Source organism: Hippoglossus hippoglossus, chromosome 9 (genome assembly GCF_009819705.1).
Source record: "Hippoglossus hippoglossus isolate fHipHip1 chromosome 9, fHipHip1.pri, whole genome shotgun sequence".
Taxonomy (NCBI): domain Eukaryota; kingdom Metazoa; phylum Chordata; class Actinopteri; order Pleuronectiformes; family Pleuronectidae; genus Hippoglossus; species Hippoglossus hippoglossus.
The window spans coordinates 6839740-6865160 of NC_047159.1; the positions used below are offsets into that span (position 1 = coordinate 6839740).

At 43.4% G+C, this 25421-nt stretch overlaps 1 protein-coding gene across 1 annotated transcript; it reads left to right on the forward strand.

The window, feature by feature from the left end:
* On the forward strand, positions 1-25421 carry cspg4b (chondroitin sulfate proteoglycan 4b). Its single transcript, XM_034596145.1, has 10 exons — positions 1-259; positions 5413-5576; positions 8356-11931; positions 12516-12989; positions 13657-13833; positions 17272-17470; positions 18073-18204; positions 20906-21078; positions 21802-21985; positions 22156-25421. Exons 1-10 carry the CDS (start codon positions 181-183, stop codon positions 24204-24206), a joined length of 7209 nt encoding a protein of 2402 aa, XP_034452036.1. The 5' UTR covers positions 1-180; the 3' UTR covers positions 24207-25421.

The window sequence follows — 25421 nt, forward strand, 5'->3', positions numbered from 1 at the left end:
ACGAGGCGGAGTTTCGAGCTCCTCCAGTCTGAGCTCAGTGGAGGATTTTGTGCAGCAGACTCAGACTCTGCTTGTTTCCTGCTGCAGGATCATCTGAGGAGAAGTGAGATCTGTGAACATGTAACTGTTCACACACACACACGCACACACACACCGGGTCCGGGAGAACCAGCCGACACGATGGACTCACACACCGGGAGGAAGTTGTGTGTCTGCGGGCTGCTCTGGTGGTCGCTCCTGGTCGAGTTGGCGTCAGGAGGTAACAAAGCAACTTTTCTTTCTTTTTTCTCACCACAACGAAAACAAACCAGATTCAAACTGGTTTGCTTTTCAAAGACCATTTCTGTTAACAATGTAAACACAGGCTCACACTGGTTCACTTTGGCTTCATGTGTTGGTAGTTTCCTGGGGTAATAATCTCCAGCTCATGGAAACAGAGGAATCAACCTAAACATAATCATTAACGTGTTTTCTCTGTGCGTTGTGTGCTCGCTGCAGCTTCTCTAGTTGTGTACGTGCAGAACCAGAGTGTCACTTTACACTGGATTGTTCAATGTGCTGTTGAGTCTCTGTGGTGGCTCACAGGTCTTAGAGCGTTAACCTGCAGTGTGACACCCAGCTGGGCTCAGTACAACGGGACTGTGGACAAGACAGTGTCCGGATCAGGATTCATTCCAAAACACTCCCATGGGAAATGCATGGTTATTTGGCAAGATTTCTGAGTGAGACTAATAATCCCAGTGTTTATTTTGTATCGAATAAATGGCTTGTAATCCTACTATTTATTTTATAACATATGAAATGCATACTATGATAATCACTTTTAGAGTATAAGGCTGTCTTGATCGTAGATTAATTGAGTCACGATTGAGTATTTAGCAGGATTTTCCAAATGAATGAGACCAATAATCCCAGTACCTATTTCATATGATATAAAATATACTGGGATTAGATTAGTTTTAGATTATAAAGATGCAGAGTCACATATCATTCCAGCAACAGTGAGACACTCTTACTTAAAATACACGATTATTTTGTGGGATTTTTCAAATTAATGAGGTTGATAATCCCAGTATTTGCATTACATGATATCAAATAAATGTATATTCCCAGTACTTATTGTATAGCATATTAGATAAATACTGGGATTATCAGTTTTAGATTATGAGGCTGCAGAGTCACGTTTCATTCCAGCAACAGCGAGACACTCTTACTTAAGATGCTTGATTATTTTGTGTGATCTTTCCAATGAATCATCCATATTTGTTATAGGAAAGATGTGCATGAGAGTTTAGATCCTGTGTTCGTGCAAAGGTACACACACACACACACACACACACACACACACACACACACACACACACACACACACACACACAGGATCTACGCTTTGCTGGAAGCACCCACAGCACTCTCACCTTATCAGAGGCAGCAGCAGCAGCAGCAGCAGCAGCACAAATGGGACTTGTGATGCCCACTGCACTGGAAGAACTATCTGACTGTGACAATAGCACACTCAAATGAGTTCAAGGAAATGGACGGTTGCTGCTGCGCTGTGGGACCTAAGGGAAAAAATATGTTTCTTATTTTTCTCCAGATGTACATTATTTACAACTGTGTGTGCATCCGTCAGCCCAGTCTGGTTGATGTGATTGTTGGCTATGTGTCATCTACACTCAGATTGGCTCCACGCTGTCCCCTTGGGGATAATCAGGAATTATTTCCCTGTGACTCACACTCACCATATCATTGGTTGAGTGCGACTACAGTACAGACAGTGGCTCGACTTTGATGCATCACATTCTGCATATGTTCCTCCTCCCTTCATGCACGCACCATGTGGCTTTGTTAAAACTAGAGATGTTATGAAGCCATTTTTCCTTGTGGTTCCCAATACTTATCTTCATTGGCTTTTCAGTAAATCGCCATAGTCTTAAAGTTTTGGAACCAGTACATGGTATATTTTGTTTTAAAAAAACCAAGATGGTGTTTGTTAATATCCAAAGTCTCGGCTTCAAAACGGTACTTCCCAAAACAATGGGAGACGTCATGATGGGGGGCCACTTGGGATGAAGCCAATATACTTTAAAGATGTAGTATCAGTACATAGATTTGTGTACTCACTGATGCCTGACCTGTCTGTGTCTGCAGTGTCTGAGGCATTTCCGTCGCTGGTATCGGAACATCTCAACCAAAATATCCCCGTCCCAGGCTTTGATAATGCCTCAGCGAAACGGCCTGACAGTCGGCAAAGAACAAAAAACCAAAGAGACTCTTCAGTCAGGTTGCATCTCTGGTTTGTTGTATAACCCGAGCACACAGGCAGTGACGAGGCCTGGTCTTGTCCCTCAAATTAACTGTAAGGTGTTCACTGAAAGGTCACTGGCTTTGTTGTTGGTTTGAGAAGTCTCACACAAAAAGAAAAAAGTGTGACAAAGAGTGGCCCCGCAGACACGTAGATTACAGAACAACCATGAAACAGCCCCGGATTCCGCCTCGGCAGCAACACTCAGGTGCACACGGGTGTGTTTATGTGTGGCTCTGTCTTTCTTGAGGTCTCTCATTTACATAGTCACATAATCTCTGTGTTTCTGCAACAACCCAAATATTCTTCCCACCAACAGCCTTTCCAAGAAATCCGTCTCTTATAGGGATGTTTTTGGGGGGAAGACCCCTTTGTTTAAACCAAACATGATGTTCAGTCATGTGACTTGAACAGAACTGCGATGACGCCAACATACAGTGGAGCGTGCATGTCCATCCCTGTGAACTAAAGGGAAAAATGTCATTGCTTTCCTCTTGGCTGGTTTTCGGAAGTGCTCCCCCGCCCACGCTGTTATGTACACAGAGCCAGTCAGATGAATGAGCATGACGTATAAATGAGAGAGGACAATAAATTCAGTTTGTCTGAGTCAGGGTCAGAATGAGGATAATTTACGCTTTTGTGCCTGTGGGCCAATTAATTTCTTTTATTTCCAGCTGCATTTTAGCATCAAACAGGCCACGTGCACTTTACTCCCGACTGATCATCGCAACGGAGGAAAGACTGGATAGTTAATGATGGTTAATTTGATTCCAACAAACAACAGCAATAAGGCAAACTGTCCACACAAAAATGAAAATTACGTCTTCGGGTGACTGCCTTTGTTAGGACACACAGAAAACATATAACGGATAGAAACTGTAAATACAAATATTCACTTGATCAGAGGGGAGAGGTTTGGGAGGAATCGTTTCGAGAAGGTGGGGACATGTGAGGGAAACGTCTTTGATATGGAAACACGCTAGCTCACTAGAAATATGTTTATTTGGGGGTAAATGAATGAATTCAGTAAGAGAGCTGCAAACTAAACAACTATTTTAATAATCAGTTAATTGTTTTGAGTCCTTTTTCATGGAAATTGTGTTTTCTTTTCACCATTGCCTGCAATTTCATAAACTGATTAAATTAAGAATCGATAATATTCAGTATAATAGTTGATGATGGAAGTAAATGTCACTTTAGGTAATTGAGAGTTTAGAACCAAACCTTCAAGAAAAAATCAGATTTATCTTTTTTAGCTCTGGATTGTGTTGAATATGATTAATCAAAGAAACGAATACTGTTTTGATTCACCCTGCAGGTGACATCTGGTATTTTAGTGTTCAGCGTTGAAACCATAGAAGAGAATTCAGCGCCATCTCAACTCTACAAAATTTGTTTCATTTGATTTTCTGTTCTTCCCTTTTTTACTGGAATCCATTCAATAATTTACTTAGTGAGTCAAAAGAGAAATTGGCTTTTTATGAAATATTTACAAAAACATTTTAAATTTAAAGAAGACGGTCACTTAAACAGAAACGCTGGGAGATGAGGAAAAACTCCTCAGACTTGATACATTTCTTTTCTTTCTTGTATTAAGTAAAAAAAATGCTCTGACTAATATATATATTTTTACCTTTGTACGTGTGTGAGCAGAGGATACATGTGGTTTTTGTTGCATTTAGGTTGATGTATATCGTTTTTTTTGTCGGTCTGCAATCAGCTCCTGTTACTTGATGTGTGTGTGTAGTGATGGTTGAAGGGCGAATTCACACGCTTAGGGGTTAAATTGCACAAACAGTCCATTCAGGTTGGATTTGATCATTAGTGCATTAACCCTTTTCACATAGTAAAGTAAACCCATTAACTATCATTAACTTCCTCTTAGTTTCACCAGTGAGTCACTGGGGCCCATTAGCAGCCGGCCGCTCTGGCCTCTGGGTCATCAACTCCAAATAAATCAAACATGGAGTGGACACGTTTCCTCACAGAGGCAGAGATGTTTGTTTGTTAACCTTTGAATATGCGTGGGACTCGTGGAGCTCATTAAAAACCGAACTGGTGGTGCCCGGGCACGGAGGCTCCGATGAGAAAGCTTCAGAGCACGTTAGCCCAGATTACAGGGTGATGCGAAATGGCAGGGAGGTGAGGTAGAAGAAACAGCTGGGTCCGTCCGCCAAAGCTGTTTCTGGAACATGGGGCCACAGACAATGTGGGGACGTCAGAGCCTTTCATGTTCAGGTTGAAGGTTCCTGTCAGGGCAGGGCAGGCCCAAACATGCCCCACTCCCTCCGAGCCGCCTCCACATCCACTGCCTCGGTGTGGATTCTGCTGCTGTGGCACATAAGTCAAAAGAGCTTTTAAAATTGAGACTGTGGGTTTGGACAGTCGGCGAGCAACTTTCTCCTCAAGCTGCAAACGAGCTGAGACGTAAACCTGCAATTCTGTTTGGTTTAGAGTGGTTATTATCGGACAGGTAGAGCTTCAGAACTCGTAATTATACTCCTGCTGGACTTGAATGCATGTAAATCATTATGGTGCAGCGTATGGAGTACAAACAGAGCGGGCCCACCAGGAAGGCTGAGCAGATCCAAAGACACTTGCAAGCATTCTTTACATCAGCTGAGGTATAATTTGTGTGTGTGCGTGTGTGTGTGTGCGTGTGTGTGTGTGTGTGTGTGTGTGTGTGTGTGTGTGTGTGTGTGTGTGTGTGTGTGTGTGTGTGTGTGTGTGTGTGTGTGTGTGTGTGTGTGTGTGTGTGTGTGTGTGTGTGTGTGTGTGTGTGTGTGTGTGTGTGTGTGTGTGTGTGTGTGTGTGTGCGCTCCACTTGTAAAGAACAAGCAGGATGATAATTAGCTTGGCTTTTATATCTAAATGTCACATGTTGGCTATATTAAGACCACAATGCTTGACTTGACTTGCTCTGTGTTTGCTGTCGTCGCTGCTTTTCTCTTCCACTTCTCCCTCGAAACTCAGCTCAGCTGTCATGCGCTGGTTTTTAACAGCCTGTAAAAGACTGTGATCACCACATTGGACCATATATCAACTCCCTGTAGTTCTCGCTTTTCATTTTCTAAAAAGAAATCTCTGTCTTTTGTCTCTTCCCACAGCTTCCTTCTATGGCGACGGCTTTGTACAGCTCAAGGCAGCAGAGTCGTCCGACCATAACGCGCTGCGCGTCCGCTTCCGAACCTCCAGCACCAACGGCCTGCTGTTTCTCGCTGCCGGCCAGACCAACTACTTCCTACTGGAGCTCCACGCTGGTCGCCTGCAGGTGGGTACATCCATGGCCCTCAGCACGTGAGCATATGTGTTCGAGCATACATTAGCGCACACATGCACGCACACATGGGCATCGCTGTATATGAACGTGCATACAATGCATGCAGAGGAACGCGCTTGACCGCATACACACGCTCACTCAACAGACACTCAGACCCTGAGCACCGTAAGCTATGGGTCCATCTCAGCTGACAGTGTCAGTCTCTCAACACAGTAACACAAGCAGACAAGCCTGCATGGTGTGAGCTGAGTGTTAACTCCCATACCAGTCTCCTCTTGTCACAGTAGAAAGCAGGAAATAATGAAAGCAGTCAGATGTGTGTGTTTTCTATTGTGTCTAAATGAGTCACATCTTTTTTATCTGATCACAGTGAAACATAATCTGCCGCTGACGAAAAAACATTTCTTCATTTATCAAACGCTGTTAAACTAATGAGTGTACGGCTGGTGTGCACATCTGAAGGAACTCAGTTACTGCACAGATAAAGGATTTTCTTTGTTATTGTTTAATCTTTATTATTAAGTTAATGACATTTCAAGAAATTGTGTAACATAGTTTTCAGTGGGAGTGTGGTGTCGCCAACTATAGGTGCTCAAGTACCAATGAACCAAATGTGGATAAACATCTTGACACAGGGAGATTTTCTTGTTTTATCCAACTAACAGTCCAAAACCAAAAGATACTTGTTTAATGACATGAAACAGAGAAAACCAGAGAATTCCTCACGTTTTACTTGAAAAAAGTTTCTGTTGACTGACTGTTCACTTCAGTCAGAAGCAGTGTAGCCTTTAAAGCTTTGTCAGATGAGAAATAAAATGTCATTGATTGTAGAATTAACACATAGAATGTCAAAATGTCTTCTTATTTGATAAAGAGAAGCTCATAGCATTGAATTCCAGAGTAGAATCCTACTAATTTGACAAAATCTCTTGTTATTGAGACCCTTATCCCAACCCCCCTTTTATTTTAAACTTCACATGCAGTGCATGAAATGTGTTTGGGTTTGGGATTTAATCGGATGGTGACAGACACATGAAAGTACAGAGAAGGACAATGCCTTCACACAGGTGTGTACACACACAGTCAGGACGGATTATAATCCAACCGGCTAAATCACCTTCGGAGGTGGGCAGAAGTAAGGATTGCGTGCAACTGCTTGTAAACATAGAAACAAGTCCTCAGTCCTCAGGTTATTCAAGAGACCCTTGGATTGAAGATTTTTTTGAAGATTGAAAAGCAAGTAATCACAAAAAGGCAGCTTCAGGAATGGCCAATTTCTTCTCTTCTTATATTATTCTATTTCTTTTCTATCAGATTTCAATACAGACACATGTTAATACCAGATATAAATGTCATCAGATTGAAATAATACAGATACAACCTGCATAAAAACACATTTGCCTGGTGGCTTTGTAATGAAAACCCATTAATGTCTGGCACCAATAGGCACATTTTGGTCCTAAAACACTGTTACTAGTTCTGCAAAAGTTAGAAACTGATTTAAAAGTTTACCTCCGGTGAAGCTGTGAGCTGTGCCTGTACAGACGGTGGATTTATAGCTGTAAACAGAAAAAAGAAACGTGCGACACAAATCCCCGGAGATTTACTTCAATGACAAGATGTGTTTACCTTCGGAACACTTGAGAAATTTAGGGCACGTTTCTGTCCTAAGCAAGAGGCTCTATTTTTAGCCCACAACTCGAGCATCGCTGAGAGGATTTAAAGGTGAAATACATTTGCCCTTTCTAAAGCATCTCGTAAGCAGCTCTGCCAAACTCCGTCAACATAAAGAATGGACAGATGTGTTGTAGGAAGCCTTTTGTAGAAACACTTGGATTTGCATCAGAGTATTGGTGCATCAAACTCAAAGAAATCCTTGTGACTAGGTTTCTATTCGTGTTAGACTATTAGACGGCCGGGGTTTAATCATACTGACGACTGTGTGACATGGTCGTACTTCAGTGAGCACAAGTAGCGAAGCACTCGTCCCTGCTCCTTAAACTGCCTCAGGTCGGCAGATAATTTTTATTTTTTTTCTTCACCCACACAAGCTTTCCTCGAGCGTGGGGTCTCGTTCCATGTGAGTCAGACATGAGCGTCGCTCCCTGGAAACCCCTGCATGAATAGCAGGGACTCAGCAGCAAGCCTTGACAAGCATGTCATCTAAACGCAGCATTAGTCTGAGATGGTGACATGATGCTCTGAGGACATAGCTGAAGGCAAAGAGATAATAGTTCGCTTCCTGCGTGAAATCACAGGCAAAGCGCACTGCTTTAAAAACAGGTGACATCATGGAACATAAACAGTCTTTATCCTGTGTTTCCCTTCCAGGTGTCTATTTAATTCATATTATAGTAAAGGTTATTTTTTTATTTCATCTGACACAGTCACAATATAAGAAGAATCTGCATTTTATGATCACATAAAAGAGTTGCATGTCTGTTGGGCTGCAACTAGGACATACATATATATATATATATATATTGTGATTTATCTTCCAAGTTTAATGGAAGATTATGTGATTGCTATTGAAACATTTCACTACAAATCTAAATCATTTTGCTTCTAGGAAGAAAGTTATCAAAGAGAACGGCAACATCCAGTGGATCTGGCCGACACTGACACATCACTAGCAAAACAATAACAAAACTTCAAATATAAGTATTTAGTATATTAGTCAGTATATTCTTAATAGATTTGATCAGTATTTACACACCTTTTATTCCTATAATATAGCACATTTTGTGATCGAGTTGTTTTGTCATTTCAGCTGAAACTGGATCTTGGATCTGGGGAGCAAGTGTTACAGTCAGACCGGGGGACCCAGCTCAACGACCTGGCCTGGCACTCTGTGGAGGTCCACCATGTCCAGTCTAACATCACTCTGACGGTCGACAAGAACTCTCACACCGGTGCCAAGATGCCGGGCTCCCCTCATAATCTCAACATCTTCGATGGTCTCTATGTTGGAGGCTCGGGAAGCCTGGACAGACTCTATCTCCCCAGAGACCCGATAGGCTTCCGAGGATGCATGGAGGATGCTGTCTTCAACGAACATGACCTCCTGTTGTCACTGAGGCCATATACTGGATTCAAGACTGTCCATGAGGTGTCTTTGGGCTGCAGTCCCCAATTCTTTGCCACAGAGGAGGACCCTATCAGTTTCTTCAGCTCCAGAGCTTACATTTCTCTTCCAACCTGGAATGCCCAACAGGAAGCGGGTGTGTTCGAGTGTGTCGTGCACACTTCAGCCACAGAGGGAATTATATTGTACAGTTCAGCCAGAGAGGGGTCTTTTGTCGCTGTGGAGATCCAGGAAGGTTTGCCAGTGGCCATTGTTGGGAAAGCTGGAGCTAAAACGGAGCTTCGTTCGCTCACGTTCATCAATGACAGGAAATGGCATTCTATCAAGTTGCATCTCGGGTCCAAAAGCCTGGAGCTATCTGTTGATGGAGAGATGGTGAAAAGCAGCATCGGCTCTCGTTCAAAGGGACCTCAGCTCAAAGGTTTTCTTTTTGTTGGAGGTATCGACGACAGCACCAGATCAGAAGTCAGAAAGGTGGGGCTCGTCTCTGTGTCTGGAAAGAGAGTGAGAGGAGGTTCATTCAAAGGATGTTTGAAGAACATTGAAGTCAACGGAGTGAAGACGGGTCTCTCTAGTGCTGTGGTCACCAAGGATATCTCAGTTGGTTGCGAGCCGGAGAAAGAACCAGAACCATCAACCACAGTGAGTCCGACAAGCACTCCAGGATCCTTCCTTCACCTGGTGACACCGACACCATCATTTCACATGTCCACTCTTGCAAGGGGCTTGGACAGAAGGTATGGCTCAAATTTTGTGCAGATTAAAAACCTTGTGGTGCAAGAAGGCAGCAGGGCATCTCTTGATGCCAAACACATCAAGCTTCTCTTGGACTTCAAGAAGCTCGGCATTCGACAATCCCAGATTAATTTCCGAATTCAGGAGCAACCTATTCGGGGTCAGATAAGGCTTGATGTCGATCAGGACCAAGAGGAGAACACCTTCAGCATGTTGGACCTTTGGCATGGACGAGTGATGTATATCCATGGAGGCTCAGAGGAACCAGATGACTTCTTCATGTTTTCTATTTATTCTAGCAGTAGAAAGCAAGTTCCTGGTTATCTGAAGGGAAATAAATTGTACCGGTACAATATTACTGTGACACCCACTAATGATGCACCTGAATTGAGCCTCCCTGAAGGAAATCTCTTTGTCCTGTTGGAGAACTCTAAGAAACGCCTCACCACAGATGTTCTGAAGGCCACAGACATTGACAGCAGCAACGACAACCTTGTCTTCTCTGTACTTGGGAACCTGAACGCCGATGCTGGCTATTTAGAAGTTGAAAACAACCCTGGCCAATCAGTGACCTCATTCTCATATCTAGACCTGGAGGAACTGAGGGTGTACTACGTTCACGCGGGGGTTAGAAACTCAAGGATAGTTCTCCGAGTTGGCGATGGGGAAAAGGTCAGCAACACTGTGGTTCTAAGGGTCATGGCTGTAGCGCTGGAGTACAAAATTGCCAACAACACCGGTCTTGAGATTATTCAAGGAGAGACGGCTATAATTGGTTCAAAGCACCTGGCTGTGCAAACCAATGCTGTCAGACAAATTGTTGACGTTCGTTATGATATCATCGAACCCCCTCAGTATGGAGAACTCCAGAGGCTTCACTCCAGCGGTGAATGGAGGCCTACTGACACTTTCTCCCAAAGGCTCCTGGAAAAAGAGCGACTGAGGTATGTTAGCACTTTTCAAGACATCCAGACATCCAATGCCACCGATTACTTCAAGTGCAAAGTCAATGTGGCCGCCAAGGCAGCCACTGAAATACTCTTCCCAATAACTGTGAAGTGGGTGAAGTACCACCTGACGAGGAACATTATGATAGACTTGGATAAAGTGAGGAAAGTGACGCTGGACTCTGAGCATATTTTTGCCACAGCTGAAGGTGTGGCCCTCTCGGAGGATGACCTTTATTTCCGAGTTCTCACGACGCCCAAGAAAGGGAAACTCCTGCTCGACGCCACAGTCTTGATGAAGAACTCAACTTTCAGCCAAAGAAATGTGACGGATCTAAAAGTACATTACGAGCTCGTTGACAGGCCTTATGAAGATACACACGACAGGTTCAAATTTCAGCTGGTTTCCAAGCATGCTCAGTCTCAGAACTACGATTTCCAGTTTTCCATTAAAGCTGATGTCAACAGTGTGTTTATAAGAAATGATGGACTCTTGCTTCTGGAGGGAGAAAGTAAACTCATCACGAAAGACGATCTGTTTGCGGAGACTTTGAGTACAAAGGATTTGCACTACACTGTCATAAGCAGCCCCAGACATGGAAAACTGTCCCGTATTAGTCAGTCGAATTCCAACGCTAGCTACAACAACATCTTAACCTTTAGTAATCAGGATATATTAGAGGAACGGATCATGTATATTCACGATGACAGTGAAACAACTCAAGATGATTTCAGTTTCATTGCCTCCATCAGCCAAGGCTTCAAATCCTCCATCGCCGAGGATGAATTTGGCTCCAATGAAGGAACGTTCAACATCACCATTAATCTAGTCAACGATCAAAAGCCAGTGCGTGTTATCGATAAAGTTTTCCATGTAGTAAGAGACGGACAAAGGTTACTCACTTCGGAGGATTTGCGTTATCATGACGCAGACTCTGATTACGATGACGGTCAGTTGATTTACACGCGTCGTGGAATCCCGTTGGGAGACTTGGTTCTGGTTAATGACACGACTCATCGACTGTTCCAGTTCCGACAGAAGGATCTGGAGGAAAAGCGAGTGTTGTTCATTCACAAAGGTGTGAGCACGGGCAGGTTTGTCCTCTTTGTCTCCGATGGAAAACATTTCGTATCAAGTCTTTTAGACATCAGTGCACATGACCCCTTCCTGAAGGTCGGCATCAACACTGGCTTACTGGTGCAGAAGGGCCGAGCAGTAACGTTTTCCTCCAGCAATTTTAGTGTCATATCAAATCTTGACATCAGAGACGACCAAGAGGTAATTTTCAAGTTGGATGAGGCTCCCAAGTACGGACGACTTTATCTCAAAGAAACGATCGTGGAGTCGTTCACGCAGTCGGACTTAAAGGACGGGCTGATTTCCTACCGGCACAACGACAGCAAACATCTGGCCGACTATTTCAACGTAACAGTGAAAGCTAAAAGTTTTCGACTTGCAGCGAAGATCAATGTGAAGGTTTATCTGGAAAGTCACCAGAGGCCCCCCATAGTGTTGCATCACAGCCCTTTACTGGTAGAGGAGGGGAAACCAGTGAAGGTCGACGAAACTAAACTCGAGGTGAGCTTTATGTTAGTTATAATAATTGATATTTTTTTTGATATTACATGATCAATTCACTTATAGAAAATCAACTTTCTGTATATTTGCAGTTGCGTCACAGTTTGAATATTTTTCTGTCGCTAAATTCCAATAATGCTTAAATTCACTTTTAAATGGTTTTGACCAGTGGGCCATAATCCTCATTTAAAATGCACAGAATGATGTTAATGAGAATAAAGATATTATACATATTTGTTTCTAATTGATTAACAAATGCATGTATAATTATTTTAAAACACTTCAGGTTAATGACTTCCTATCCTGAGATGCATCCTTTTTATAGCTATAATGACAGAAGGCTTATAAATGTTTGACTACAGTCTAAATTATAAAAGAACAATATTACAATTAAATATTTATTTTATTTTCCTGGTCTGAAAAGCTGCTGAAAAGGTCAAAACTGAACGTTCACCGGTGTTTGTTTGTGTGTTTTCACTGTACATTGATGCCATGTTACATTTGGAGTCAGATGAAAACTAAACTCTGGTGACACATGGAACATTTCAAATGTAACCAGTCACTGTGTTTTCTGATTGTTGCAGGTCACTCACGAGGACAACATGCCATCTGAGATTGTATTCACAGTCAAGGTAGCCCCCTCCCACGGCTTTCTCAGGCGTTTCGTCGAAGCGGAGAATCGCTACATCGGAACCAAACATTCCCCTGTCAAGACATTCAACCAGGAGGACATTAACAGTGGGAACATCCAGTACACGCAGGTAGAGCCCAACGAAGTCAATGACACCTTCCTCCTTGATGCCACCAACGGGGTCACTGACGTCAGCGGCATTAGGATGTCTGTTGACATCATCCCACGCCTCATCCCACTTCAGGTCTCAAATTTCACGCTGAACGAGGGCGCCTCCAAGGCGCTGACCCAGGATGTGCTCAAAGTCACCAACCGACACTTTTCTGGGATTAACTTCCTGTACGGTTTGTCCGAGCCGCCGCAGCACGGTCACGTTGAGCACTCTCGACATCCGGGTGTGTCCATAACCTCTTTCACCAGGAGGCAGGTGAGATAATCTCTTACAGTTGATGGATAAATGATTGAGTGTGGCAGTCACGGTTTTAATGCCAATAACTAACATTAAATACGCAGAGGTCGTAGTTTTTTTACTGATTAAGACGAGAGCGTGTTTCTCAATTATGATCTGAACTTAAAGGTATTTTTATAATGCTTTTAACATAAAATACATTCTTGGATGGATAAATAGTTTGAGGGATTATCAGTACAGTAATTAACTACCACTACCTTTTAACTACCACTTAAACCACAGAGCTCATAATCTCTGTATTCTATGTGATGTACTTTGCACCGTGGATTAAAAAAATTCTAATCTACAGGAATGTTTGTGGTGTTTGAAGCATAAAAATATTAATTAATTTAAAAAACATCAAATGTATGTGTGACTCCCCTCAGCCCTTCATCTCACCCCAAACCAGCTGTTATCTCATGAAAATGTGAAAAGCGAGGATGTGTTTGGTCCTTATGTGCACGTCATGTCACGTCACATCGAGTCACGTCATCGTGTCCATGACATGAATGAGTTTGAGTATAGTGACCCGACCTCCGTGTCACAAAACATCACAGTGTCTTCGTGCTGCTGTGAATTTTGAATAAACCTTTGCAGCTTTAGATTCAGGCTCTGCCTCATAATAATTTCCCTTATCTCTAACCAGGTGGAACATGAATTCATTTACTACGTGCATGACAGCAGCGAAAGCTTAGCCGACAACTTCACTGTGGTGGCCAATGACTCAGGGCTGAGGAAGCAGAGTGCGGCCCAGACGGTGTACATCCAGGTTACAGCTGTCAACGATGAGCCTCCTGTTATTACTGCCAACAGGGTCCTCAGGGTGAGTCTACACTGCTCTATATTTAAACTGTTTTTTTTTACTAGCAGCTCTGGCACCATGGCTTACTGTCAGATGGTTTCCATGTGGGCAGTGTTGCCATGGCTGGTTGCATGAGGGGGAACTATGTTTGCTATGTGGAGGAGGGTCCAGGGGTCCGACATAGAGTTTCTGAGGTGTCTGGAGTTTAGGTGTCACATTACAAACTAATTCTTGGTGAAGTCAGTTGGGAGAGAAGTTCTATTTTGCTTTTTAGTTTTGGTTGACCGGAAATCATTTTTAAGGTCTCTTATGAATGGAAAGTTTAAATTAAATGTAAAATAACCCCCCCGGACTTTACACAGACATTGGGGTTTGTTGCCGGGAATGTGTTGCTTGAATCTAATCGTCTGCGAAACATCAGAGTGTCGAGTGGCATGATGTCATGACCTGGAAATAACAAACGCTGTGACTTTATGGCCTCAATTCCGTCCTGCTTCACAAACTCTCCTCGCTATTCTCTCATCTAAAAAAAATGCATTTGCCTCCTGTCTGTGACGAGCACTTTTACTTCCACACATTTTAAATATATCACGTGTAAATTAGACAGAAGTTGTGGTCTGTATCTGTGCGCTGAGCCGCGTCGACTCTATCGGCTTCAGTGGCCGGAGTTGAGAGAGGTCGAGCTGGACGGAGGGGCTGAAGTGTCGGACTCTATTGTTTGCAGCTTCGCCCCAAATGCCTCAAATTCCTCTGGATCCTGCAGATTCAGAGAAGAACGACCTCCGACTGAAGAACGTCAGGAAGTCAGTTGAATTAAAGTTAATTAAATCAGAAACAGACTGAATATTTTGTCCACTAACTGGTCTGCACACAGTGATAATCTGTTTATTTCAAGTGTGCTCATTAGTCGTTGTATCACGTTTCAGTGGACATTAGGTGGAAGGTCAGGATTTTAAACGCACCGTCCACAAGGTGGCTCTCTGCCCCTGCACATCATGTCAGGGCTCAGACTGTGGAAGATTCACAGCTTTTCTTACATCGACTCTTTCCTCATAAAATGTCTCAAGAAGTTAGTTCTGAAGCAGTTTTGATCAACTGAATCAGTATTTTTTAAAAGACTTCGTATTTTATTTATCAATGTGCCACAGGGATTATTGTTAAGTGCTGAATAAACCCTCAGTCGACCCTCCAGCGAATCACAGATCAGGAGGATGTTTGTGTGAAAAATACAAATTATTAATTTTATGTCAGAATAAAGCAAAACTAAAAAATACAGACAAAAGAAACGGCATCAATTATTTGTTTAGTTTGTTTAGTTTAGTTTAAAATTAAATAACTTTATGCCAAGAATCAGCTTGAGATATTCATCTATAATTGAAACCAGTAGAGTTATTAATATTAGATCTATAACTATTTACTATCATCCAACGCAAATGTCTATTGTGGCCACTCTACATTTTCACTGTTTCTGTTTTTCTGTAAGTCAAGTCACAATTTCCAGGTTTTCTCAAAGGATTTAAATAAAAGTCGATCAGAGATCTAAGTTGTGTTACTGTTGTTTAAACTCGACTGTCGTGTGAGTGTGGTTTCGTTTGTGCAAATTTATCTCATCTGTCTTTTTTCGGGGGGGAATCTCCGTGATGCTGTTTGTCAGACTGAGCCCGCTGTGACTTCCTGTCAGATCAGGGGATTATGGGAAGTGTCGTGGTTTCCCGGCAGTGGAACACACACTCACACGTGTGGCGAGTCGTTCTCATGGGGAGAGACGCTGTGGGACCAGTGTGATGTGGTTTACAGGTGCTAATTGAAAAAAGGACCCCCACGCTTCTGTTCCAGTAAATAACACTTAGAACCAAATGAAAGAGCAGCGCACTGCCAGTTAGTGATTTACACTCTCTAAGGGATTTTCAGGGACATTTACGCTGGTAAAACTAACCTCAGAAATCCGTTAGCCCGTGTCTTTGTTGTTGTAACCACTTCCCTTCACATTTTACTTCAAGTGCACTTCTGCATCTGTGGTATGAAACATTTCTCACATTAACGGCAGCGAGAAGTTGCCCATAAACAAACTTGCTCCTTCAGAGTCGGTGCAGTAGTGCTCGTGGTGTGTGGCAGCATTATCGAGGCTCCGTCGATACACCTGCTCCACCAATCGTGGGTCAGTCTCAGCTGTCAATCATGTTTCACCCCAGTTTCTAGCATAAAATTAACCAAATAAAACCTACTCGAGAAAACTTACTGGAGAAATTAGCAAACATCAGTGAGACCTAAAATGGCAGAAACCTTCTTTGAGAAAAAATTGCTTTTAAGTAGCACTGCCTGTGTCTGACATCACGACAACCTGTTCAAGCTGCTCTTTTATTCCATCATCGTATTGGTTCTCAGAAGAATAGAAGCACTTCGTAACGAAGGCTCTTTGTGGTTTGTACTTTCCTCTGTTCCTTCGCGTGAGCTCCTTTACATTAACCCCGAGCCGCGTCTCACCCACACTCTGCTCTCCCACTGTGTTTACAGTCTCCGTGGCTATTTTTAGTCCCGAGATGCCCTTCGTTTGTTCATTATGTCGCTGAATGTGACCCGAGTGATGCTCAGAGTGACACAGGTCGTTATTGTCCAACCATCTTCAGGCGCCTCTGAGATTTTTATTCATAGCACTTCTGCTTCAGTGGATGAGGAGCAGAAGAAGTGGAAAATGACCCGTAGAGAAGAATAAGAGAGAAATATGTGCTGGAGATTAATGACAAGGACTCATCAGCTCTTTGTGTTGGTCTTTAATTGGTCCTGCTTCATTTTCCACTGTATTATATCTGAGCAGGGAGTTGGTTTTTTGTTCTTTCTGCGTTTCATTATGAAATCTGGACAATTTGATGTTTTCTTGAATTATAGGATATAAGGTTGGTTTGGCTTTTATTTAGCATATGACCATAGACTGTATTTTAAAAATGGACAATGCCAAAATATACGAAGACTGCCATCTTGCCCTAAAGACAGAGTTTGTGTGGTAGCCATTGGGGTATCGACCAATGACGAGTCAGTATCGGCTGTCACTCACGAAGTTTCATCTAATTTTATAACAATTAAAAGCAAACTTACTGGAGATGAACATTTGAACCAGCATCGGTGTGGCTAGAACCACCTAAAATGACAGGAGCCATCTTTGAGAGAAAAATATTTATGACCTATACGGCAGCCGACCACCAGGGGGTAATCAAGATGATTTGGCTTCACTTTTGAGTGATGTCGTCCATCTTTATATTCAGTCTATGCTTATGACCTGTTGTACAAATATGACTATTTCATCTGGTCCTTCAAAAATAAATGTCAGAATCACATTTGGATGTCAGATACTGTCGTTACCTCCCTCATGATCCGAGTCCAATGTTCCCATGTTCCTGGAGATCTACATGTTGTTGCAGATTACAGACAAAACCTGTTTGACCTTGTCCACCATGTTTCCAGGTCTGGGTGTCTTCGGTGACAGAGATCAGGCCAGAAGATCTGATGGTGCAGGACCAGGACACGCCCCCGGAGGAGCTCCACTTCATGGTGACGCCGCCCAGCAACGGGCACCTGGCGCTGAAGAGCGCCCCCATGAAGGCAGTGCTCAACTTCACGCAGGCTCACATAGACCAGGGACAGCTGCTGTTTGTGCACAAAGGTACACTGCAAAACAATGGCTGTGTGGAGAGGGGGTCGGTGGTTCGATTCCACTCGCTTCCATGGCTGTAAGTTGGTTTGAATCAGATTTTTTTAAACCGGTTGTAGTTAAGACAGACAGGACGGAGGTGATAATACTTGAACCTCTGATGTCAGATGGTGGATAAGATCTGTCAGCAGCCTCAGATCAGGTTTCCACTGACTCCTCTGATTCATATCTCCTATGTTCTTTGCCTGCACTTGCACCTTCAGGAACAGAATTGTGTGAAAGGTGCTTCACTCTACATGTTGAATAATGTCTCTTTCTGTTTATATACACACATCTACACAAGTATAGACATTAGATTTTGATTGAGTGGTCACTTATTGACTGAGAATTTCAAGCTTACGTTGCAGTTTTTCTTGAGACCAGCATCAGGACTGCTGATCAATCACTTTTTTATTTCTGTGTATTCTGCAGAAACCAGACGCAGCTGAGAACAAAGTGAAAACATATACAAACAAAACTAAGAAGCAGTTGCTCTTTTTTTAATGCAACAAACAGAATCTAGCAACTTTCTTCATGGTTTTAATTTCATGTTTTCTGTGTCATGACATTTCCAGGTGCCATGTCTGGAGGATTCAACTTCCAAGTCAACGATGGTGTGAACTTCACCCCCAGGCAGATCTTCAGCATCACGGCCAGAGCCTTAGTTCTCAGTTTAGAGAGAAACCGTCTACTGAAGGTGTTTCCAGGTAAATCATTCATGTCTTCACCGGTTAAACACTAAACACTAAACCCACAACATGCTGGTCCACCTCTCAATGTGTGGACTCTTTTCTACTCATGTGGCTCTCAGCTCCAAGACACAACTTTATTAATGGGTCACAAATAAATCCATCCATGCCAGCCGACCCTGGCCGAGGGGGGGGGGGCTTCGGGGACAGGTCACTAGTCTGTCACAGGGTCGACACACAGGAATAAACAACCATTCACATATAAAGGCAGTTAAGAGTCACAGATTAACCTAGACTGCAGGTCTTTGGACTGTGGGAAGAAGCTGGAGCTGCCGTCAGGTTGGAATCCAGAACCTTCCTGCTATGAGCCGACAGTTAACCGCTGCTCACCTGACCTGCAAACACCAGAAAGACCCTGATTGGCTGTCACAGATAAATATGTTTAATAAAAAGTAATTTCTTAAAACATTTGAAAATATGGGTAGTACACAAAACACTGTCGTTTTTTGATAATCGTTTCTCAAACTGGAGTGCAGAATATTTTTCTGTCGCAGACACTGTCACACACGCTTATATTCTGTCCTATCAAGAACATTTGGTTCTCTTAGTGTTTTTATTTATGGCAGCAAGATGATGTGTGTGGGATCAAATCAAAAATTGTGAGTATTCTTTTGTGTTGTGGGGTTTTTGGTGGTGAGGGGATTTCTCCCAGTGCCTATGACAGATGGATCTGTTCTTCCTGACTACGTCCTCTGCCCAAAATTCCTTTGGTAAAATAAACCAGCACTTTTCCTACATAACTTATGACATTATCCAAATACCAGACTGCTGACGTGTTGATATGAAACCACCTTGAATGCACGTCAGCAGCTAAAATAGGCCAAACGTCGTCTGTGTGTGCAAACACTTCTGAGATCTTTACAGAGATTTCCAGTGGTCTGGTTTGTGAGTTAGGAGGAGAGGATATTGTGAGGGCAGCAAATTGCCAACTGGCATGCTCCACTGAGCTTCCCAGCCACAGGGTGAGTGTGTACTTGAAAAGCTGTGTCCCTGTCTGTCTGAGGCAGCCCTGTTTGTGCTTTGTGCCGGGCGGAGCAGTGAGAGGGGGGGGTGGGGGGGGGGGGGGGGCGGCGGCGTGGGAGCTTTAACTGACAATGAAGGGTTTTGATGAGGCGAGGGGGGACATCAAACACGTTCACACTGCGGAGGGGAGGCTAATGTTTTACCTCTTCCTGGTAAAATCCTCAAATGTCTGCTGCTGTCTGTAAAACTCTGCAAAGACTCCTCACTAAACGGTTGCATATGCCACATTAAGAAAACCAGCGTTTGGCTTCTTTCAAGTTCTCCTTGAACACACTAAGCTAATTATTTAACACAATGTATGGTTACTGTTAACTGGCCACAAATGGGAGTAAACGAAAAATGTTGTCCACCCATGTGGAAAAGCAAAACTGTTTCTAGTTGTTCCAAACGGCCGGCCTTACAGTGAAACCCCAGCCATCATGGAAAACACGAGGGAGAGAAGAAACCCAGTCACCTTTCTCATCAATGGAATCATCACTTCTGAAGGGAGCATAGTCGGCTTAATGTTTTCCATCACTGCGACAGATTCCCGTCAACTGGGATCCAGAGAGGACAAGAGGGGAGAGAAGAAAGTGTGGTGGGGCGTGATGAGCCGGATGACTGCGTGAAACCATGAGATGTAGAACATATTAAAGGACAAAAGAAAACAGATGGATCAACCTGATTTAAAGAAGGGAGGATTGTGGTGGGAGCACTCGAGTGACTCTGTGGCAAATGAATTACAATTCTCACAGGTCAGGTAGGAGGGGTCCTTCAGGTGGGTCGGTGGACTGTAAAATAAATCCCATAAAGTTTTTAGCAGCTTTGTGTCTTTGCCGGCCCCCTCTGTGATTTTGGGTGTTCATTACTGATTCACTGGCAAAGGTAGTTAACGCAGGTTCAAATTATAGTAATGCTAAAGTAGTGCACAGCCGTGAGCCAACGACAAAAACTGACAATATGGCAAAACCCCTGTCGTACCAATTTAGTCCATGATGGGATTTCATTGTAAAAAAGACAGGAAAGCCCGTCTCTCCCACTTCCTCTTTGAGGGAAATTTCCCACGAGAGAAGGACAAGTGCCCGTGAAAAGTGACGCATGAATCTCACTGAGCTTCGACCCCTCATTCCATCTATCTCTCCTTTCCATCATTTATCATTTAGTTTTTCTCACAATCTTCACAAAGCAGTGGGGCTGTGGAAATCTATGTAATTGATCTTACAAAGAGACGACACTCTCAGCAGTGAGGTCCTGTCATCGTGCACCCAAGATGTTTTTCCCCAAGAGGAAGTTTTCTGCGCCTGCGAGGAGCTGATCCACTTTTTAATTTCTTGTGTGGATTTTATGTAACACTGCATTTGGACGCTGCGTTACATCCGCAGTGCATCTTTAATGTGACACATCAAAAGACCCTCATCTTTCTATTCCAGACGATACTTTGCATATTTTGCAAAAAGATGTGAAACGTCTCCAGAGGAAAAAAAAAAAAAACTTCCTATGTTTGATGCAGCTGCATAAGTGAGGTCCTAGATAAACCGAACGCCAGAGAAGAAGAACTGTTTTCTCCTCAGATACAGTTTCTGGTTTAATTGATAATCTAAAGCACCTCATCAGTAATTATTCTTAATTAAATACCATGTCCCCCCCCCCCCCCCAGGCTCCTCTGCACTAATCACAAATGAGGCTTTACAAGCGGTGACCAATGACATCAGCAACACCTCCACTCGCATCATTACGTTCAATGTGGTTCGGCATCCGAAACTGGGGCGACTGGTGACGAGGCAGCCGGATAATTCAACGGTCGACATCGCCACTTTCACACAAGATATGGTGAGTGACAGTGCTACAGGGCCATCCCGTTTACTGAGGCTCGAGTCCCGAGTCCGCTGGTTCGATTCCAACCCAGCTCTCTCTCTCTCTCTCTCTCTCTCTCTCTCTCTCTCTCTCTCTCTCTCTCTCTCTCTCTCTCTCTCTCTCCCCGCCTCTTACACTTATATTCTGTCAATAAAGGCCATTGTCCCAAAAAATATCTTAAAAATATTTTGAAGTGACGAGCCAGAGGTATCAACACTCTTCTCTCGGTACATTTTAAAACACAACACCAGGGATGTGAACCAGAGTAAGTTTGAACGTCAGGCTTCCTCCGTTCTAGTGGAAAGTTGCCAGATTTCCACAGTATGAATAATAAATTGAATAATAAATACTCTTCCTCCTCATTCAGTCGAATCGACGTGGTGCTTCTAGAGCTGAGTGGTACATGTGAGGCTTTTATGTAAGCAGTTATTTCTGATGGTCGTCTGACATTGTTGACTCTGTGATGCTCCGTCTGCTTTATTTACTGCTGAGCACGGCCGATTTAAATTAATGATGAAACCTTATACATTCTGTCGTCATGTGTTTCAGACTGGTGAAGAATCACTGACGCCAATTAGAGCAACTCACACACTTGATTAAAACTACAAGTTAAATTTAGGAAATGGCTGAACTGCTGATGTCGCACAAATTTGTTGATTTATTTTAGATAATGGATTGATGACAGTTTCTGTGTCTCAGGTTGACAGGAAAGAGGTTGTGTACATTCAAACCCCCATCGAGTCGGTGGGCTGGGAAGCTCTGGACACCATGACCTTCTCTGTGGCATCACCGCCTGCTTCTCTCGACAGCCAGACCTTCAAAATGGACATTTCCTATGAGAATACTGGACCTGAACACAACACAGTCCTTCTTGCAAACACAGGTATGAATAAAAGTCTACTATGTTTGCACTTCTGTGTGGTTTGTACTTGTACATGCTGGTATTTTAAGCTAAATGTTAACATGACCATTTGAACATGCTCACAACAAGCATGAATACATACAGTATAAGTGTAATTATATCTAATTTACTTGATATTTTCTTGGGGATAGGTGCTGAGGTAACAGAAGGAGACAGCGTCATCATTGATGAGTCTAATCTTGATGCCACTAACCTGATGTCCAAGCTGCCGACGCCTCGGCGCAGCTCCTACGAGGTTTGGTTCCAAGTAACATCTCTGCCCCAGCATGGTGTCATCGTTGTGGGCGAGAGAACCCTCACCAAGGAGAAACCCAACTTCTCCCAGTTCATCATTAACAAATATGGTATCACCTACAAGCACGACAACTCTGAGACGACTCGTGATTCTTTCGTCTTCAGCGCATGGCTAAATCTGAAGGGCAAAACGGCGCAACGCCCTCAAGATGACGACGATGTTGTTGAGGAGAGTTTTAACTTCACTATCACACCTGTGAATGATCAACCCCCTCTGCTAAAAACCAAAGCTCCAAGTCTGGTGGTGGTACAAGGAGACACTGTAGCCCTCGGGCCGGAGAATCTCAAAGTGGAAGACTTGGACAATCCTCCCGATGATATCAAGTTTTCTGTGATTAGCAAACCAAACAACGGTTACCTGGCTCTTGAAAGAAGTTTGAATGAGTCGATAATGGCCTTCTCCCAAGCTCAGATCAATAACAAAAGCATCTATTTCGTCCATGATGGAAGCTCCGTCTCGGGGGTGTTCTACTTCAGTGTCACAGATGGGCATCATAAACCAATATATAAACTCTTTAACCTAGAAGTGAGAGAAATCACCATTTCTCTGGTCAACTACACTGGACTGACACTGGAGCAAGGCAAGACCTCAGTGTCACTGACCCAGGACAACCTTGCTGCTGTTACCAACGGGAAAAACATCACCATTCACTATCAGATTACCAGGCCTCCAAAGTTTGGCAAACTTCTGAAGGACAACCAAGAGGTTACACAGTTTGAACAGGAGGATCTAGTGGCTAGCAGTTTGTCCTACCATATGATCTCTGTCTCCTCCGCAGAAGACAGCTTCGAATTCACCGCCTTTACTTCTGAGGCAAATCTGACTGGAGTGTTGAACATAACTGTCAGGCCTTTGGTCCAGGTTGGCAAAGGTTTGAGGATTCCCACTGGAGTCCTGGTCAAACTTGTCTCTAGTTTCCTTAACGCCTCAGAACTGGCTAATATCAGCAATAGTGACCCTGTCTTTGAAATTATATCCCATCCTAGAAATGGGAAAGTGGTTCGGACAAAACCTAAAATGTCCGGGAAAGCTGAACAAGCTGAGTCCTTCACCTTCCAGGAGGTGATGCAGGAGAAGATAGCCTTAGAGCTGAATGCCAACATGACTGGAGTTCAGGAGCTCAATGACTCACTGGTGTTTTTGCTGAAAGCTGATAACATTCAACCTGCTAAAGGGGAGTTCCACTTTGCAGTTGTGCCCTATGATCCAGCACTTTTCCCCACCACAAAAACTCCTGTCCCAACCACATCATCTGTTCCTCAGACACCAAGGCAGACTTCAATAAACGGAACTGCTTCACCAGTCCTGTCTACAGCTCTGCTCTCCACCCAGCAACCAAGCAAAAACCAGCAAAAGTTCAAGGGACGCAACCGCTGGGGGAACTCCAACAGAACTGGCATTTACAGTACGACTCTTGGCAAACCCACACGAGGATCAGAGGATTTCCCCTTCAGGAACACTCCAGTTCGTGTAGAATCCTACCCTCAAAAAACCTCCAGTCCACTGCTGGTGATCTTACCACTGCTGGCCCTGCTGCTGCTCGTCATCATTTTCGTGGTCCTTGTTATCTTTCTGCGGCATCACAGGCAAAGGAAGCAGAACAATGCTGCACAGAAAGAGTCCACCGGTCTTCCCAGCAGTGAGTCCTACCAAGGCCAAACCCAGAGGAGCACGACGGTTCCCATGGTGACTGTCACTCAGTTAAACCCCAACTGCCCAGGCAGCCCAGTTCTCGATCGGTTATTGCAGTCAAACCACGGCTCGGGTTATAACACCATGGATTCAAACATGTTCGTAAGTTCTTGGAGTAATGGTTCCCCTGCAGCGTCTTCCCAAATTATCAGAGCCGCCACTCCGACTCTTCAGAAGAATCAGTACTGGGTATGATCCCCCGCAAACCAACTTGTCACTGTGTTTTGGAGATTACTGTTTTTACAACAGATTGAAACGTGAAACAGGTTCTTAGCTTAAAGCTGCATCAATCAATATTTTTTAATTAATCCTGAATCAAAGGTCAAGTGTGTTTTTAGTCAAAAGGTGGCGGAGGCTAAATCAGACCTAAAAGATCACCAGGTAAGAAACAAAGCTCTAATGAGATAATTATGTCGCTCTGTCTCTCCTGGATGTGTTTAGATAATTGTTTTCTAACAATTCAAGCGACAACTTCAAAACTTTATAAATTTTGTTGTGTATATTAGCTTGCTTTTGAGTTTTTCTGCCCCTAGTGGCCAGAAATTGATTTATGCAGCTTTAAGGATAGATGGGGGGGAACCACTATGGCCAAAGTCCTTTGCAATATGTTAATCAGAGTCAGGATGGTGTTGAGTTCTCTCTGAGTTGCACAGTCCTGTGAAGCAGTAGTTAATCCACCACTAACCACTGCTGCGTGTTCAGCTGGTGGGACAAACACTGGTCTCAGTCTTCACTGTGCTAATCCATAACCTTTTTGTTTGGTGCCTGATTGAATCACTCATGTCGTCGTCTGGTCCTCGTGCACGTCGACGTCTCTCCCCTCGTGGGTCGTAGTCATCAGAGCGGGAGCCTGACAACTTGAAACTGTGAATTTCTAGACTGACACTGGTACGAAGATGTTTCGTCTGAGCATTTCAACTGATTGTGCAGATTTTATATTGTTGTTATGTATTATATATTATAGTATAGCAACTTTTTTTGTAAACTCAGGTATTTTTTGTTAACATTTACTTCACGTTACTCTTATTGGGGGTCGCATGTGTTGTCATTAACAGATCTTGGTTTAACCAGATTGAAAATTATAAAACTGACAGTACCACTATTAAAACTGTTATTTCTTTTCTAGGTCAAATCAGAGTGGTTGAAACTGTTTTTTATTTTACTATGCAGTATTTTTATATTTCCAATAAGCTTAAATGTAAAAAGCAACGCACTAATGCTTCTCTATATCCGCTTCAGCTCAGTGATTAGAATTCAAACGGTACGTTGGTTCTCTGATATATTAACAGATGAACAAATAGTGATTCACCTGATTTTTAGGGAGGTTGAGCTGCTAAATCTAAAACAATCTCATTACACTGGAGATGACTTTCTGAGGTGAGGTACTAAATATCTGTCAACAGAACAATT

Excerpts from the sequence above, each read along its gene's own strand:
- cspg4b (XM_034596145.1), top strand. The coding sequence starts at position 181 with ATGGACTCACACACCGGGAGGAAGTTGTGTGTCTGCGGGCTGCTCTGG. Across the intron at positions 12,990-13,656 it reads CCTCTTTCACCAGGAGGCAG|GTGGAACATGAATTCATTTA; the intron begins GTGAGATAATCT and ends ATCTCTAACCAG. Across the intron at positions 13,834-17,271 it reads CTGCCAACAGGGTCCTCAGG|GTCTGGGTGTCTTCGGTGAC; the intron begins GTGAGTCTACAC and ends CCATGTTTCCAG.